General features: G+C 42.6%; 1 protein-coding gene across 1 annotated transcript in view; it reads right to left on the bottom strand.

Annotated features, from left to right (window-relative positions):
- rassf3 (Ras association domain family member 3) overlaps positions 1 to 19,494 on the bottom strand; it is a 101,362-nt gene that overhangs the window by 6,795 nt on the left and 75,073 nt on the right. The window contains exon 3 of the mRNA XM_015962247.3: positions 4,588 to 4,695. Within this exon, the coding sequence (XP_015817733.1) occupies positions 4,588 to 4,695 (108 nt within the window). The remainder of the gene's footprint in view (positions 1 to 4,587; positions 4,696 to 19,494) is intronic.

Below are 19,494 nucleotides of genomic sequence, written 5' to 3'. Positions count from 1 at the left end.
AGACCTCGTTTGCCACTTTATGAACATCCAAAAGCCTGAGATAAATCTTTTTGTCATTCTGCATCATAAACGATAAGATGATAGTTATTTATTTTTATTTATTTGGTGCTGCACAACTTCCTATAAAACACCAGATTTCTGCAGCTTCTTATCTGGAATTACAGTGCGCACAGCCTCGAGCGCTGCCAAGGAAAACACTGCGGGGGAGAACAATGGCAGGAATAGCATCACGCTGATCAGAGCGCTCAGGAATGCTGCGAGCTGGAAAGAAGCTGAATAAATGCTGACATATAAGCACATCTGCACTAGGACTAAATCCTGGTGTTTCATTTAAAACCAAACAGTTTTTAATTGTCACATCCAAACATGATGTGAAATTCTGTTTCCAGCTGATTAAAACCCAAACATGGAGGCGTCAGTAATGAATAAACAATCAAACTAAGCAGGAATACTACTAATAACACAGAACTAATGATAAATGACCCGCACGTGTACAGCGCCTCTCAGAGTAAGGACTCCAAAGCGCTTTACACTACAGAGTATCATTCATCCATTCACACACACACATTCACACACTGGTGGGGATGAGCTACGGTGTAGCCACAGCTGCCCTGGGGCGCACTGACAGAGGCGAGGCTGCCGAGCACAGGCGCCACCGGTCCCTCCGACCACCACCAGCAGGCAAGGTGGGTTAAGTGTCTTGCCCAAGGACACAACGACAGCGACAGACTGAGCGGGGTTCGAACCTGCAACCTTCCGATTACTGGACAACCCGCTCTACCTGTTGAGCTACTGCCGCCCCCACTGGATCTCATAATGGAGGTTTTTGTGGTAAAAATATACGACTGTGGAAAATCACAGACAAGCATAACGAAAAGGAAGTTTCATTCCTTACTTCAGCAAAAATAAGTCTGTCTGAAGACTTTCTAAAGTCAGTCAAGAACTGGGTTTCTATGGCAACAGGTCATCCTTTACTCATTCTGCAAAGGAAACCTTGGTCAAAACGAGAATCCTTCCATCTTAGATTACGGTGACATCATTTATAGAACTGCTTCCAAATAAACTAAATGTCATTTAGCACTCAGCCATCCGTTTCATCACTGGTGCCCCTTTCACGACTCATCATTGTGATCTGTACTCACTCGTTAACTGGCCATCACTCCATTCCTGCAGGATGTTACATCGGTATCAGTTCTTATACAAAACAATCATCGGTAGAACCGTCATATCTTCGCTCATTACTCATCACTTCCTACGACCAGCACAATTTACCTTCCAGTAACTTCATCTCTAACCCCCAAATTCCACTACCTCCGCTCCGGTCCGCCCCCGCCTTCCGCAGCCGCTCGCTTCCGAACTCAGTTTTTACTGGTACCCGCTCTACAACGGCTCCGCTCCGGTGCGGAGACCTGAGGGGGGCAAACAGGCATGCGCGGGATTTTCGAGATCTTGCGATACAGTCCGAGCAATAAACGCGGAAGTTAGATCCAAACACCCGTTGTGTGGGAGAAGCATCGACATGAACTGTTTAATCTGCCCATCATTGTGTTGAGAGATCAGCAGTGTTTGGATCAACAAAGTGTGACTACTTTGATAATAGAAACTGTATTTATGGCTTACTTTTGTGCATTTAAACTTCAGCCGCCATTGATAGTTGTTAAAAGTTGTTAAACCTGTGCATATGAAACAAAAAACGCCTTTTGTTTATCGATTTATTGTGAAAAACGGAAGATGTGCTTGCTCCTTTTCCTGTTGGGCCGTTGTGATTTCTGTCCATTTACTGCGGAGGTGCTCCGGCGTCCGGCGAAAATAGGATCGATTCTATTTTTGCCGGACGCCGGAACAGAGGGCGCCGCACTGCCGGAGCACGGCCGCAGTAGTGGAATTGCTCTGATTGACTACAACGGGACCGATTTTGCTCCGGCGTTCGTGTCGGAGCGGAGCGGAGGTAGTGGAATTTGGGGGTAAGGTTATTCCCAAAGCTCACACCTCCTTTGGTCGCTCCTCATTCCAGTTGGCTGCTTCCAACGACGGGAATGAGCTGCAAAAACCACTGAAGCTCACTGCCTACATTCTATTATCATAATTCATTACGGTCAATAGTTTCTGATTAATGTGCTTCTGAGTTCTTAAAGACTGTTTTAAGTCCGTTTTGATTGCTTGTACATATTATTCATGAGAACAGTCCTTCACCTTTAACTGTTGTATCGTATTTTTATCTGTAAAGCTAACCATGTGTCTGTTGCTGCTGCCTCTTGGCCAGATCGCCGCTGTAAATGAGAACGAGTTCTCAATCGACTCATCTGGTTAAATAAAGGTTACATAATAAAGAGACTGTTTGCTTTGTGAAGAAAACTTTGATGAGAATTAGGGATACACCGATCAGGTTTTTTGCTGCCGATCACCGATACCGATCACGTGGATTGGCCAGAAATTTTCTACAACATTATAATGAGTGCTACAAACTACATAATCTGGGAATAAAGGAAATGTAACCTAATCTAAAATGGTCTGTATTAGGGTTGTCACGGTGTGAAAATTTAACCTCACGGTTATTGTGACCAAAATTACCACGGTTTTCGGTATTATCGCGGTATTTTTTTAAACGTGCTACATTTTCACACAATTAAATAAACCCTGTATGTCAGGAAATATTGTCCTCAGTTTGTGTCTAAATTTTGCCTAAAATGTGTTATTTTGTAATTATGTTGTTTATTTGTTTACATTTTTTCCCCTTTAGTCTTTAAAATACCAATATTTGCCCATAACTTCTTATTTTATGTCTGTTTGATGTCATCATTTTAAAAGTATTCAATCAGATGATACTCAGTACTCAAGTATACTTCTAATCAGATACTTTTTACCCTTACTTGAGTAACAAACCCTATATCAGGAAAATATTGTCCTCGGTTTGTGTCCTTCCAGTGAGCTTTGCAGATGTGGGAAAATGTCATCAGGCAGTAATCGTTAAATTCATAATTATTCTCGGAGAGAGACCAACTCTTATCTGCCCCTGGGAGCCCCGTAATGCATAGCGTCATTTCAACATGGCGGTGTCCGCGACACGGTTTATATGCAGGTAGCGGCGCTGCGGCTGCTTTATATAGCGACTCGTTGCATTCTCCCTCAACCCAAATCCTCGGATCACGCATTTTAGCTAAAACGCTAACGTTAGCTTGCCTTGCGTTGACTGTAGAGTTGTGGGTGATGGTCACGCAGATGTGTCATGAGATTTGAAGCGTTGCTGCCTTTCACAGACACTTTTTCTGCACGTGCTGCAAACAGGATAGCCGTCTTCTATCAACTGTCCCTCGGCATTCTTCAAATATCCAAAAGATGCCCGTACTTCCCACTTTGTCTTCTTTGAGGGATAATAAATGTCCTGAGCGCTGCCGTCTCCTCCTTTGACCATTACAGTATTTCAGCTTTAGCTTCAAGAAAGTTTTGGTTGTAAACAGCAAAGTGCGCATGTGCCGCCGGCAACTTCAGCAGATGATACGGTGGCTGGTAAGGGTCACCGCGCCTACACCGCAGCCACGCTAATCCACCGAGATAATATAGTTTTTAAAAAAAACAAGACGGTTATTATTATTGTCAACTTTTTTTTTTTACCGGGGTTTACCGCTACACTGGTTACCGTGACAACCCTACCTGATCGGTCTGCTTTGATCGATTTTGAAAATTCCGATCAAAACCGATAGGGGCGCTATCGGTCGATTACGATCAAATGCCGATCCATCGGTGCATCCCTAATGAGAATAATTCTAACCAACTTCCCGTAGACTTTTAGTCCGTGAGGCAGACACCTTGTCTAGTTTTAAGACTAGGCTTAAAACATTTTGATTTGATAGGGCCTATGGTTAAAATCTGATGTTAGCCTAAATCTGGACAAGTGGGGGAGTACAGGGAGGTGGAGTGTACAGTCGGTAAAGACGGCTCTCCCTTGCCCTGCCTCCAACATGCCTCCATCTAAATAGGGTAGGTTATCCAGAGTTATCTCTGTAGTTATGCTGCTATAGGCTTAGACTGCTGGAGGACACACTGACCACTTTCCACTCTACTGCTTTCTTCTACAATCTGCTCTTTAACTGTACTATTTTCTGCTATTTCAGCTGTTAACTTTATTTTCTCTCTAAGTGCTTTTCTCCCCAGAAGAAGCTACAACGATGTTCTGCTGAGCTGTGGTGGCCTCATGGAGGGGGCCATCGTCTAGCACACTGCTGCTAACCACTAAAACATTCTCCCTCTCCTGATAATAACATTTTGCTTTCCTTGACGTTGGATGTGCTACTGCTAGTTTATCCGTTTAATAATAGATCCTCTAGGATAAATACAATAAAGTTTAACTGACACTAGTCAGTGACTCGATGCAACCTGCTGGGTTCCTTATATAGGGAACATTATTTCTGATTGGCTTAATGAACTGACCTGAATTGTGTATTATGTGAAGTGCCTTGAGACGACTCTTGTCGTGATTTGGCGCTATATAAATAAAATTGAATGGAATTGAATTTTATCTTTACATGACATAAAACCTGATTTCTTTGTGTCAGCACCGTGGCTCAACCACACCAGCGTTCTACCCACCAGCGTCATCTTGAGGTGATCTTTGGTCATCGAGTTGTACTTCCCAATCTTCTGCTGGATTTCCTCCTGGCTGAACTCCGTCCGCAAGTGGCGCTTCTTCTCCACATCCTTCCACAAAGAGAAAAACAAGACATAAATATGACCGGTCTCAAGTCAGGTGTGAAAACATAAAATCAGCTCTGAGAAAAAACGGAAAGGGATAAACAGGACTGATGGAAAATGCAGCAGAAGCTTAATGAATATAAAATTGTTTCTGAATATTTTAAATTTGTCACATCAACTTTAGAAGACTGGGGCAACACATTTGGGTAACAGGCTCTTGTTTAACGACTGACCCCTTTTGAATGGAAACCAACTCTTCCTGTTTGTTTTAATTGTCATTATTTTGCTGCAACATGAAACAGCAGTCGAGTTCACTGTGACAAAAAACACGATTGAAAGGTAAAATGGCACAAATACAAATAATACATATACTGTATATATATATATATATATATATATATATATATGAATGTTGCATTTTTGATGGTTTATTTATCCAGCTTGACAAGAAATAATACAAATATATTGTTTTTTTGTTTTATTTCCCGCTGCTTCACCTGCCCTGGCAAAAAACACGCCCAACCCAGTGCACACTGGTCCAACACCAGTCCTTGTTTTTGTAGAAAACCAAATCCCTCCGTTCTTCTTGGCTGATTCTCAAAGGCAAAAAATATATATATTTTTTAATGATTAACTAATTCACTGCCATTGACGACTTAAGTCGTCATTTGCATTTTTTTTACTGTTTGAGCATCAGAACGAGCCCTTGCGCTGAGAGAACAAACATCTCAGCCCTGAAGTCGATCTTCATCCGCATACGTCACACGTCACATGATCAGGAAGCAGAACATCCATGTGTTAGATCGTTTTGGGCCGTTCCTGTAAAAAAGAGTGAGGTGCGAACCGGAATAGCGTCTGCCGATCACAATTCGACAACGGATTATGAAAGAACAGATAACGCACGAAACACACGGCTTCTTCCTGATGTAAGAGGTGAGTCTCCTCTTTGTTTTGGTTGTTTTGGCGTCGACATCATCCTAGCGCGCAACGTTCTGTGACTCTTAAAAAAACAGTAAAAACGGTGAGAAATGCTGGCAGTGAAGGCCGTTAGCGATCAGGAAACGTCTGGCAGTGAATGAGTGAACCTACAAATAAACCAACAATAACCAAAATATTTAACTAAATTCTACAGAAGAATAAAGAAGAAATAGCTCCAACATACAGTCATTATTTCAGTTTGATCCACTGGTGAAAAGGAGGTGGGGCCATCTGAGGAAGCAGGAAGTGATGTTTGCATTCTTTTGTGAATGAAAAACTTAATGAAGCACTCCTATCTTACTGTAACATCTAAAGCAACATCTAAATGTAAAATTCATAGTTTTATCTTATTTTCTAATAACAAAATTCAAAAATACAGAAAGTTAATAGTTAAATAAAATTATCATCATGTATCTTCACAACCAAAATCTGTTGGTTTATTGGAGTATTGCAGGGTTCTCTGTGTGTTACAGTCTACCCACACAAGAAGTAGATAGAAAATAACTTTTAGCTAAGATTTGAGCATCAATACAAGCCAACCTGTACACAAACATGTCACAAATAGCATGCATTCACTCCAATCAAGCAGAAGACTTGCTAATATTAAATCATGCTTAGAGAAAACAAGAAAAAGGCCTCCCTGCTTCAGGGACGGCGCATGACAAATACTTTTTATTAACCGAGTCTCGTGCTAGGAGACTGACCGCTAATTTTAGGCGTTAAGTTCCTGCAGGAGGAAGCTGAAACTTCACGAGAATCTAATTCAAAACCATTTAATGACATGTTTAGTTTGACTGGAGCCTGTGTTGGGTCACTCACACCAGAGGCCTTACAGAAAGAAAGACTAGAGAGCTACAGTCGGAGGGCTGTGCATAAATAACTGCAGAATGTGAGGTCGGTCAGAGAGAGCAGAAGGTCTGAGCCCTAATGGGTTTGCAGGAAAAGCTGACAGAAGATGGCAGAGACGAACATCTGCACGAGTTTGATTAAAAACAAACACCAGAACCAGGATGACACGTTCAAACTCGCCTGATAAATAAATGACTCTTTCACAACAGCACACACGAGTCAACCAAACACTCCAAATACACTTCAGCTCACTTTAAGCACCCAGCTCTGTTGCATAATCAGTTGTAAAGAAGCATTTCCCCCACCTCAAAGGCAAATTAAACGTTTTTAAAGCAGTCAGCATGACTCAGACCGGCTCCAGTGACTCATCGTTTGGCATCAGCGCCGATGTTTAGATGTTTACTCAAAACGTTGACCATAAAGAATGTTTTTTTATGATAATATAACAATCAGAGAAAGCTTTTAAAGTGTTTCGAACACGTTCTCCTTTCTCTGGTGCATTCTGTGCTTGCATGGGCACGGTGACGCTCCCCCGATAAAAACCTCACTCAGACAGCAGAGGCTTCCCAGCACACGCGCCCTTATATGGATAACAAACAATACGCTGCAAGAAACAAGGTGCCAATACGGCATGCGCCGGCAGGAGAGGTAGGTTTACAGCCCTGAAAAGGAACAGCAGAGCCAGTCTTAGAAAAAACCTTTAAGACCAGCGAGTCTCTGCTATACGACTGCTGCCAGGATGCTACAAAGCCCTCGGGAGCTCATTTATATCGTTATTTAACAGAATAACTATAACCCATCAAAACTTACTAATCAGTTAGTGTCACCATTTAAATGGCTGATCGGGACTAAAGTGTGTTAGCATTTAGCAAACAAGTCAAAGGTTTTCTGCTATTTGAGGGATTAAAACACAAAGTGACCAACTGTGATCTCACACCTGAATGGTCGTGTTTTTATCTTTGGTAGAGTTCAGGGATGTGTATTTTTGAAATTCTGGCAATAAGATTCATATCACGATACATTCAGTCAGACGTTACAAGCAATTTTTACTGATTTTATTGTAAGAATGTTCAATAAACAGTCCAGACTGATACGTAACGTGTTTAACATGAGGTATCTGAACCATGACGGAGGGATTTACATTTCAATGGTGGAAACAAAACCTGCGGCACACTGCTGCCACCTAGCGGGTGGCGATTGAATTGCACAAAATGAAAAGAAAATACACAAATGTTTGCATGTAAATTGTTTCAAGAATTAGATACACGGCTTTTGAATATCGATGTAATATTGCTGGAAAAAATATCACGATATATTGCCATATCGATATTTTCTTACATCCCTAGAAGAGTTCATCGGACTGAGGCTTCCACAAAATAATCTGAAGTATGAACGACCTCAGAACGATTTTCAACATTAATCAATAGCTAATTTTTTTTTGGTAAGAAAACTAAAACAAGCTAGTTGCCAAGTTTTCTAAAAATGGATTCATTTTTCTTTGCATGAGGTCAACGCTGAGCCTTAAGCACTAAGAAGCTGCAAACACTGGAAGAAATTAAGTGATCGGAGCCACATTGTCAATAATTACAGCTTCAACGGCAAATCCGCAAAACACGCCTCTTAACTATAGACCTTTGTATAATCAATACAGCAGCTGTAAATATTTTGTGAAGACAATAAAAAGAGCAAAATTAATCAAGTGGTTCTCTCGCATTCACCTGAAAACCTCCACCAATAACATGACTTGGTCCAAAACCAACGACTGGACCATCCGGCTGTCTGTCTGACCGGACCACCGCACTTCCCTGGGTCCTCCGCTAATTACACACTGACGCATTTAGCAGCAGAACGCCACTGGTGTGTGAGGTTCTCCACTTAATAGTAGCAAAGAAGTGGAAACAGCCGGCTGCTACCACGTCAACTTAAGGACAAATCACCAGAGTCCAAAAAAGAAAAACACCATTTGAAGTTGAAGTAGCTCCTTCTGGTTCAGTCCGGGTCCACCTATCAACCTCCAGCTTCCTACATCCCACTTCCACAAACAAGACCCCAGATTCTTAAAATCACCCACTTGAAGGACCTCTACCCGACCCGGAGTTGGCACTCAAACCTGTTCTGGTCCAGAAGAAGTGAGAGTGATTCTCTTAACCATTGTGACAAAGATGAAATTTTCCTCTCATAATGTGAATAAAGAAAAACAGAAGGTTATAACGTCTTTATGTCATCTAATGAACAACAGCTGACATGTCTCGTAAGTTGCTGACTTGTCCCCTCCTCAGACCTGAGCTACTCTGACCGGGCGGTCATCCTCTTCCAGCCAACACAAACATGCTCATCAGGATTAAAGAGACAAACAAACACCAGCCCTGCAACAGATCCCATCAAATACAAGAACAGGAAACTCTCGGGTCAACACGGTTCTTAATACATTTCTGAATCTCCCTGCCTAAAAAAAGTCACAATGACCTGAACAATGAAGGCGGCTTTCCAAAATGTTATCTCAGCTTCAAGCAGCCACTAGTTTAGATGAGACAGATCTCATCACCAGGATGTGACACGTACAAGAGATTATCATCTCGCTGTCTGCATGACAAGAATGTCAGCAGCATACTTCCACCACGTTTAGGATGTTAAACAAATTATTTCTGTTAATCTTCTAATAACGTGTGGTAGATGACTTCTGTGTTCCTGGACAGAGAGGGTTAAAGGGAACTCGGATGGCCAGAATGATCAAATCTAAACAAACGCTGCAGTGGGGTTGGGGCCCGTGAGCTGCAACACAATGAGGTCATGATCCTTTTAAAGAGCAGAAAGATCCTCCCTGAAGCTGGAAGATCAACACCACAGAGACGGAACAAAAACAGAAAGATGCTACTTACGACTGAACCACATGTTCAACTTTAACTCGTTCACTGCCAATGCATGTTTTACTGTGTGGGCGTCGGACGAGCCCCCGCTCCGTGAGAACATCTCAGCTCTAAAGCCGATCTTCATCTGCATACGTCACGTGATCAGGAAGCAGAACATCCGTGTGTTAGGAGATCGTTTTGGGCCGCTGCTGTAAAAAAAGCGAGGCGCGAACCGGAAAAGCATCTGCACAATTCAACAACGGCTTATGAAAGAATGGATAACGCTCAAAACGCACGGATTCTTCCTGATGTAAGAGGTGAGTCTCCGCTTTGTTTTGATTGTTTTGGCGTCAACATCATCTTAGTGCGCAACGTTCTGTCACTCTTAATAAAACAGCAAAATGGCGAGAAACGCTGGCAGCAAAGGGCTTTCGCGATCAGAAACGGCTGGCAGTGAATGAGTTTATTTGGACTTTTCAACATATGGCTGCGGTAATATTTACTATTAATAATGCTGATGTAGAGGTCACGATGTTACAGTAAGCCATCAGTGGTTGGTGATGCTGTTTTCTTACAAACCAAAGGACTACAGCTGACTGACTGAGAGCCAGCCCCATGAAAGATGGCCGCCACAGGCAAAATTAGCTAGCACAAAGATGGCTACATCTAGCCCAAACGTTACCCAACAGATCGTTTTTAAATTTGACCAAACCACGTAGGATGATCCTTTCTCTACATAATAATCCTCGTTTAAAAACTCTGGTGGCGAATCATTTGACGATTTCACAAATGAAACCAGAACCAGCAACACGCAGCCAAAACAACCCTAACATGATTGAGGAATTATGTCCAATACTCATTTCACAACTAACAGTAACTTCAGACGTACAAATATCTGAGACGTAGTAAAAGCCAGATAATTGCCCTGTAACTTTATAGGAAGCCAGAATGAAGATTAAATAAAAGGTGAAAACATTTTAAATGACTGAAAAATTCTGGAGTAAAATAAGTGGATATCAGAGATTCCCCTTGGAATTTTTCCAGCTGTGGTGGGGTCGGGGGGTGGGGGGTGGGGGCTAAATTATGACACGTCTCACCTTTATGTTAATATTGTTTTATTTGATGCACTTCACTTTGAACTGCACCAATCCAGCAACTTCTGCATTTTAATAACTAGTATTAAAGGTGAATACACCAATATTTGCACAAGAATAATTTTGTTTTAAACTCTCAGTGACACACTTTGCGGGGGGGCATTTAATGTTTCTTGGCGTCTGGAAAAACATCTCCTTCTGCCCCCTTTATTTGACTTTCTGCCCCCTTTATTTGACTTTCTGCCCCCTTTATTTCAGCCCAAGATCATTACTGGGCTGGCCCTATTAAAAAAACCTTCTACAACCCTGCTTAGTGGACTTAATGAAGTATTTTTAAGTCAGTATAAAAATGACTGAAACACAAATTTACATGTTTGGCATTACTGACCAATATCTTTGAGTTAATTTATTTGTTAAGATCATCAAGATGCATTACAGTGAACATTATAATAAAGTACATGTTTCTAGTGCAGAGAGGAGACAACCCATAGAAGCACTGATTTGATCTCATTTCAGAGAAAAATAGAACAGGTCAGATGCACCTAATAAATACAATTACTAACATAAACTCAGGAATCTGTTTCTTTGCTTCATTGCTCTGGTGCTGAAAACATCATTAATGCAGATCAAAGGAGATACACAGATGAATGCACCTCTTAGAAATGCACCATTTAGAAATGAGTGGGTGTGGTTTACATCAATACATTATTTTAAGTCTGAAATTGATATGGATTGATCAGAAGTTGCTATGTGTGTTTATTAGAAAACTATTTACAGAGCAGCCTCAGAATTGAGATTAAACATTTTTGATCACAACAGAACAAGTTTTTCAGTAAAATCAGAACATTAATATTTAAGTGCATGAATTAATGCATCTGAACTCATGCAGTAGGAACTAGGAAATATGAAATATTAGAACCATTTTATTTTAATTTGATTAAACTGATTTTTTTCCGAACGTTGCTGGCATTTTCCCCACACACAGTTAAACTAAACAATGTTGATTAAGGTGTGTGTGTGTGTGTGAGTGAGTGAGTGAGTGAGTGAGTGAGTGAGTGAGTGAGTGAGTGAGTGAGAGAGTGAGAGAGTGAGTGAGTGAGAGAACGAGAGAGAGAGAGAGAGAGAGAGAGAGAGAGAGAGAGTTAAAAAAAATTTAAAAACTCGACCGGTGCGGAGGCAGTGACTGACGCATGTGCGAGCCGTTTTCAGCTCTGTCTTGTCAAATGCACCACGTACGTTACGAAAAAAGTTTAAATAATCAACCAAAAAAGAGGCGAGCTGAAGAAAACCTAGGGAGTTCTGAAGAAACGTGAGTAGCAGTGAAGCAAGCACAGAGAGATTCATTACTGTGTGTGTGCGTGTGTGTGTGTGTGTGTGTGTGTGTGTGTGTGTGTGTGTGTGTGTGTGTGCATGCGCATGGATGCATGGGCCGGACTGAGCTCCCGGCTGCAGATTTTGTGTGTAGGGAGGGGCGGCGCTCTATGTGACTGGCCAATCACAGAACGCGAAGACAGTCAGTTACCCAATGAGGATTTTCCTTCAGCACGATTTCAGATATTTACGAGTTTTACTCGTTTCATGCTCGTATTCGTCAAAAATGCTTTATCCGTGTCGGATACTTGTCTGAAACGAGTACCCGGCTCATCCCTAGCTGTAACCACCCTGCCCTGCATCCTCCTCCTTGCTGCCTGCCGGCTGTGATCACAAGCAACAACAGAGTAGTTCCCGCTGCTTCTTCGGGAAACGGCGCAATAAATAAATAAATACATAAAACTTGGGGTCTTGTAGGTGCGGCGCTGGGATTTCAGCCGTGGCGGGCCGCGGCAGATACGCTTATGTACGGGAAACACTGGATATGGTTCAAAAAGTCAATTTCTGCCACTTATGAGGACAAAAAAATGAATAAAAAGTCATAAATCAGCTGTAAACAAAAGGTGATGCCTTTTAGGTGACCACATCATGTGAAATAGAACTACTGGCTTTAATTAAAGGTATACTGGGATAAGCAGAAGAAGATGGGATGGATGGGATGGATAATTAAAGGTATAAATAGTAATCAGGTGTTTTCATGATTCAGTGGAAAGGCAGGACTGTGTTTTGTCACCCGTTACCAAGCAACAGTAAAAGCTGAGCCGACAACAGAACAAGAAAATGTTTATCTTAAAGTCTCTACAGATGTAAATGATAGTGTTTTTGTTTTTGTTTATCTGACTGAAACACGGAACATTCTTTCTTTTATCAGACAAACACCTGCAGCCTTTCAGAAACACTAGTGTGGTTTTAGAAGTCGGTAAACACACAACGTCAGTGGGAAAAGCACCACCTTTGGCCAGGAGAGCTACACCCAAGCGAGCGCTTCAGGGAAACTAAAGTCAGACATTTCATCCTGCTAACTGCATTAAACCCACATATTAAACGACTGGAAGGGATTCTGAATCTCATGACGGAAGACTTTAATAACTTTTGCATGACAGAGGCGACCAAAGTCCTGAGAGTTTAATCTGAAGAAGTCCACCACTTCATTTCCTAATGAATTATTTTAGTTTCAACAAAAATTCACTCGGTGTGTAAAAAATAACTCAAATTCCAGGTTTTAGCTCCAAAACAAAAACATTAAGAGCTCATTTTCCTAAATAAGTCCACTTTGGAATTTCTAATCCAACAAGAAAAGTGAAACAATTCCAACCAAAACACTTTAAATGATTCGGTTTACTGACCTGCATCGGCTAACCATCAGTATTTGCCAACGTGCCAGAGTGAGTACATCAATGCGATGCAGAGTTTTTTCCAGCAGACGCTGTGAGGGCCAGATGCTCTTCTACAATAAAGTTCAAGTATCTTCATTTGTTAATATTTAAAATGGTTTTGGTTTCCATCTAAACTGTTTTGATTGTAGGTTTCAGTGTGTTTGGATAACTTATGGGCCATTCCCATCTGTACCGGGTCGGCCCGGGCCGGGTAGCCCCAGTCGGCCCCAGCCTGGCCCGGTTGATTCCACACATCCTTGCCTTAAGCCCATGTGGGCTGATTCTACCCACCAATCAGAGGCTTGCTCTAATGGAAGGTGTGAATTTGCTGTCAGCAGTGGGTGTGTTGGCCCTGGTCGGCCTGAAGCAGACCCCCTCGAGAAGAGGGCTGAGAATGAGCCTTGGTTGGCCCGGAAAAATACCAGGCCACCCAGATATGTAAACAACCTACGCTACCCGGCCCGGGCCGACCCGGTACAGATGGGAATGGCCCATTAAAGAGCAAGTCACCCCCAAATCAACTTTTTTATTCTGATAAACTATATAAACGCGTGTCTAATCGTGCTGCAGACACGTGTAGTCAATAGTTTTGCACTTTAGTGCATCTTAGTTAAAATTTTAATTTTCTGCCTAAAACTGTCAGTGTTGTGTCGTTATCAGGTAAAAACTCTGCACTGCATTTGAATTTAAATCTGCCACCGCTATTGGCTACGAGGTACCCTAGAACGTTAGCTGGTACCATATGATGTCACAATGTCTTTGTGAGCCTGTGTGTGTATTTGTTAGCGGCTCCGCCCTCTCGGTCTGCCAGGCAACAGCATTTGTTGCATTTTTCAAACAGGAAGTGGGAGTGGAGTAATACTCTGGTAGGGGGTGACTTGCTCTTTAAACAATTATTGATATTTGGGAAATGAATTTTGCTGCTAAGCTTCAGGTAGAAAGGTCCCTATTGGACACCACATGTCCATCCCTTCATGACCACTGTGTACCCATCCTCTGATGGCTACTTCCAGCAGGATTATGCACCAAGTCATAAAGCTCGAATCATCCCAGACTGGTTTCTTGAACATGACAATTGCGGACAAAAACAAATCGGTTGAGGTCTCTTGTGTGGGAATATATCTAACATACCCAAGATATTCCCACACAGGAGGCTTAAATCGCTTCCTAGGTGGAAATGGAACAGTCCTGATGGTTGTTGTCACTGGCTCGGTTTCTGCTGCGTGTGCGCGTTCAGTTTCACTTTTGTCTCTTTCCGTGCGGGTCGCGCTATTGTCTTCTCAAGTTGCACGCCTGCTGCAAATATGATTCTGAAGAGTCATATTCACCCTCTGATGAAGACATTCACTCGTCCAGTGAGGAAGAAAGTGATGCTGCAGCTGCATGCAGTAAGAGTCTGTGTGCTTCATGAGAGTAAATGCTTCACACACATGATCCAGAGCTTATTATTGTGTGTTCAGGACATGGCGGGCGTGGGAAGGATGGTAAACACACAGCTAATAGTGACAGAAGTGAGCGGGAATGTAAACAAAAGCCAGGCAGACGCGGTAGATGTGAAACGTGTGTCACATAACTGATATGAATATTCCAGCGATTGTAATTAAACAGCATTGCTAAAAAGGGAAAAGCTCGACTTTTGAAATCAACATGAATGAAGCAAAAAGCAAGACGAGGGCAGAAACGGGGGTTAAATGACGACCCGTGTCAGCAGTGTTGTTTCAGGGATTTTGGTGTTTCGGCCAAAAACCAAAAGTGCACTTTTGGAGTCATTTTCCATTCATCCCTGCTACATTTATTTCATTTCTTTTGGGGAAAATGTAAACTTCATTAAATCTGGATGATTTCCCAGATTGTTGCATCTCTCTCAAGCCTCCTGAACCCCCCCCCCCCCCCCCCCCCCCCCCCCCCAAGTGGCTTCCTGTTTGAGTCCATGAAGGGAAGTGGAGATGGGCCACACCTTTCCTCCCAGCATTCCTGCCCTAATGGGACCACACCAGCCTCTGCAGAGCTGCATTAATGTCCTTTAATGTGCTCCCACCTTTCCTCTGTTAAACATTCCTTGGCTAAGAGAGGCACGGACACTTTAGGTATTCCTAAGTGGACATTTCCAGAGCTAATGGACACTCGTGTGGACAACGCAGATGCTAAAAGGGTCAAACGCACATTGTCATGAGTGTAGATAATCTTAAACACCATTCTGCGTACAGCAGTGTGTTCTCTCTAGTTACACCTGCAGGACTCCAACAACAACAACAACAACTAGAATAAATAAAGAGAAACAGGAATATTATAGTTTCAGTGGTCAACATCATTCAAACAATAATATTCAGAAAAGTAAAGATGGTGGATTTTGATGTCTGATTCAAGTGAGGGTGAATATTCACACTGTGGGATTTTACAGACAAACAGCCAGGGAGACCGGGTCGGTCGGTCCAATGAAAGGTTAACACAACATGGACCAGATCAGTGGAACCCTGTAGTCTAAACTAGACGGACCACATGGAGACGAGGAACTAAACTGAACATAATGATGTGAACCGAAGCCAACCACTGTGTGGGTTCAACTCCAGGCAGGAGTCACTGAGGAAACCACAACAAGTCTGCTAGTGATGGCCACCCAGAGACGTAGCTCTCTCCGTTACCGCATCACACAGAAAGAGCAGGAAAAGAAAGCAGAACAATATTTTTATCTTAATCCCAAACAGCCTGCAGAGAAACTTGATCACCAGCCTGACAAACGCATCGTTAGCTGGAGCTCACACCGCTGAACACCCACTTCCTGCTCACAAACACAAGAGACCAAGTTTATCCGGGAGTCCTGAAGCAACAGCGGGCTGCAAATGACTTCACACCAGGATTGAGCAACAGAAGGTCAGAGGTGTGTGTGTGTGTGTGTGTGTGTGTGTGTGTGTGTGTGTGTGTGTGTGTGTGTGTGTGTGTGTGTGGTGACTATGCATGTGCGGGCCCATTATGAAACTTCATGTTCGCAATAGACGAGACTGAAGCCATCGTCTTAAGCATGTGAGTAAAACCTGACTGGACGCAGATCGGTCTACGACCCAAATAAATGCTACGGTGAAGCCCTGCTTCTTCCACTTGCAGTGAACTGCATGTCTGAAACATATACATTGACACAACCACATTTGGAAACAGTAATAGTCAATGCAACCTCTATGAACCTATTACAAGTAGTCCAAAAAGCAGCAGCAAGGTTCCCATCAGGCATACAGAAGGAATCCTATCACCACTGAATTTGGCACAGCTGCACTGGCGGTCTGTGGCTCATAAGGTCCAGTTCAAGGTGCTTCTTTTTACCTTCAAAGCCCTGAATAACCAAGCACCACTCCACATGTCTGAGCTGCTAAACCGAAGTGCTCCAACAAGACCCCCACGTTCTGCGGATCAGCATTTGCTCTGTGTTCCTTCAATGAAGTACAGATCAGGTGATGCTCGGCAGCAAAATGTTTCACGACTCTTTTAATCTTCATTTACAGAAATAATTTGTTGTATGATTCATCATAAAGAGGTCAGAAAAGCTCCCACATCTTTGTTTAAAACAACGGGACCATTTAGGTGCCACAAAAACACGAAGCAAGCTTCTCGCACACACTTTATCCAAGGCCATGCAATGACAGCTAAAGCAAACAAACAGCAGCAGTAATGACGAGATATGAAAGCAAAGTTCACAGCGTCCTGACTGAGTCACAACAGAACCACCCACCTGGCACTCCTCTAAACGTCCTGTAGGACGCTCTGATGACATGTGCAGACAGTTTGTGAGGCTTTAGCCTCTGGGAGTGTGAGCATAGCAGCCGTGTGTCAGAACGCTGTAGAAGCATAGACAGATTATCGTTTCATCACAACTAAAAACTGCTTCCTGCTGGGAACCATGAAGCAAAATTTCCGTTTTAGAAAGAAACAATGACAAATTTCCCACAACGGTGAAGTTACACGTCAGGTTTGCAGGAAAAAAAGAACATTTCAATAAAAAAACTAGGGCCGGGACGCGTTAATTATGATTAATTATTTAGAAAAAAAAGATGCATTAACAAAAATTAACGCATTTAATCACAGCTTGCATTTCGAGCAAGGCGGAACCTTTGTCATTGCACGATTTCCCCATAGACCAAAAATCACTGGCGCACACAACAATGCATAGTGCTAATGGCTACTAAAACGGAATAAAAACAGAAAGAAGTTGCCTTGCTTGGACTGATGCAGGATTTAGAAAACCCGCCCGCCTCTTTTCTTAACTTGGAAAAAAAAAACTTCCAGACAACAACGGAGTCCGTGTCGCGGACATTTTTCAGAGATCGTCTCTGCTGCAGCTGCCCGGTGGCACCGGAAACTTTACAAAAGTTGCGGTAAGCTATATTTTTAACATTTACGTAACATCTGTGCAGCCTCGAAAGCACCAGACAGAATAATTCTATGCCCTACCAGAAGTTTATGAAAGTAGTCAGACAAATGAGGCACCTGGCTGCAGCTGGGAGAACGTTCCGTGTTCTCACTACTCTGTAAAAAATCACAAACAACGTGTCTTAAAGTTGAAAACAGAAGTTTAAGTTAAAACAGAAACACTCTAAAAATGCGATTAATTTAGATTAATTAATTACAAAGCCTCTAATTAATTAGATTAATTTTTTTAATCCAGTTCCTGCCCTATAAAATACATAAAACCAAAGATGTGATGACAAACACTCAAAGATTTGTTGTGTTTGTTGACTTCAGAGGTCAGAGCCAACAACTGGTTCCTACCAAGGTCTGCAGAAACACACCAGCTGCTCCAGACGGACTCCAGCAGCAGAAGACCACATCAGCTGGCTCTACTGTCAGTTAGAAACTGAAGCTACAATGCACACAGGATCACCAGACCTGGACCAGAAGAGACCTGATGAGTCTGGATTTCAATAGTCGGGTCAGAATTTGGTGCCATCAACATCATAAGATGTGCCAGAATCACATTAGGAAACTGCTGCGGTACTTGGTGCAAGAAAAAATAAACGATAAGTAGAAATTAGAATTAAGAAATAAACACAACGAAATGATAATAATATAGGGAAGCAGTAATTAGAGAAGCAGCTACTTTATACAAGTCAGTGTAGGTACTAGTCAGAGCGAGTCAGTTCAGGTGCAAACACAACACCGGGTCATGTGACTGAAACAAAGCAGCTGGAGTGGCCAGGTCTACGGTTGTCATGATGAGTCCGACCACAGAGGGGAAGAAACTGTTTTTGAGGCAAGAGGTTCTGGTCCGAATGGATCGGAACCTCCTGCCAGATGGAACCGAGTCGAAGAGACCGCGTCCAGGATGAGACGCTTCTGCTGTGATCCTCATGCTGGTGGTGCAATAGTGTGTGTGTGTGTGTGTGTGTGTGCGTGCGTGCGTGCGTGCGTGTGTGTGTGTGCTTGTGTGTGTGCGTGTGTGTGCGTGTGTGTGTGTGGTCCCACCTGAGCCTGGTTTAAACACCACAGCCTACCTAAGTATTGTTGCTGACTAGGGATGCAACAATACCACTTTTTTCCAAACTGATACGATACCCATACTTGGATCTGAGTACTCGCCGATAGCGATTACCGATACTTCTACCACACCAAAAAATGCAATGAATTGGAATACAGGTTTAATTTTCTTCTCTGCTTTCAACAGGAAAAGACTGGGAGGTAGATAAAAAGTAAAATATGTGAATATAAATGATCACAAAACTAAAATATTAAGTGAACAGAAATGACAAGTTACAGTGAAGTCACTTTCAAGCAACTGCATTGGTATCGGTTACTGGTATCTGATAACTTTTACAGATACCAATACTGGTATCGGTATCTGTGCTTCCCTATTGCTGACCATGTCCATCTCTTTTGGAGCACATGGATCCACCTTCTGATGCTACTTCCAGTAAATCATGCACCAGGTCACAGAGCTCAGATCATCTCTAACTGGTTTCTAGAACATGACCGTGAGTTCATTGGACTCCAACACCGTCACCAGATCTCAGTCCAGAACCTTTGGGATGTGGTGGAACAGAAGGTTCTCATTATGGATGGAGCTAATGCTGTCATGTCATGGACCAGAAGCTCTGAAGAACATCTGCAACACCTTGTTGGATCTAAATTAAGGATTATTGGAGCTCAGAAATAAATAAGCGGGTCCAACCCAGCGCTGCTAGTGACTTTGTGAAACTGATTCGTGACCACAAACATAAACCAGATTTCTTTTGGCAAGTAAGAAGTTGACTACTGAGTAGGGTTGTCACGGTAACCGGTATAGCGGTAAACCCCGGTAAAAAA

This window comes from Nothobranchius furzeri, chromosome 1, assembly GCF_043380555.1.
Source record: "Nothobranchius furzeri strain GRZ-AD chromosome 1, NfurGRZ-RIMD1, whole genome shotgun sequence".
NCBI classification, from domain to species: Eukaryota; Metazoa; Chordata; class Actinopteri; order Cyprinodontiformes; family Nothobranchiidae; genus Nothobranchius; species Nothobranchius furzeri.
The sequence above is the reverse complement of the archived record's forward strand: the minus strand, read 5'-3'. Positions and strand labels throughout refer to the sequence as shown.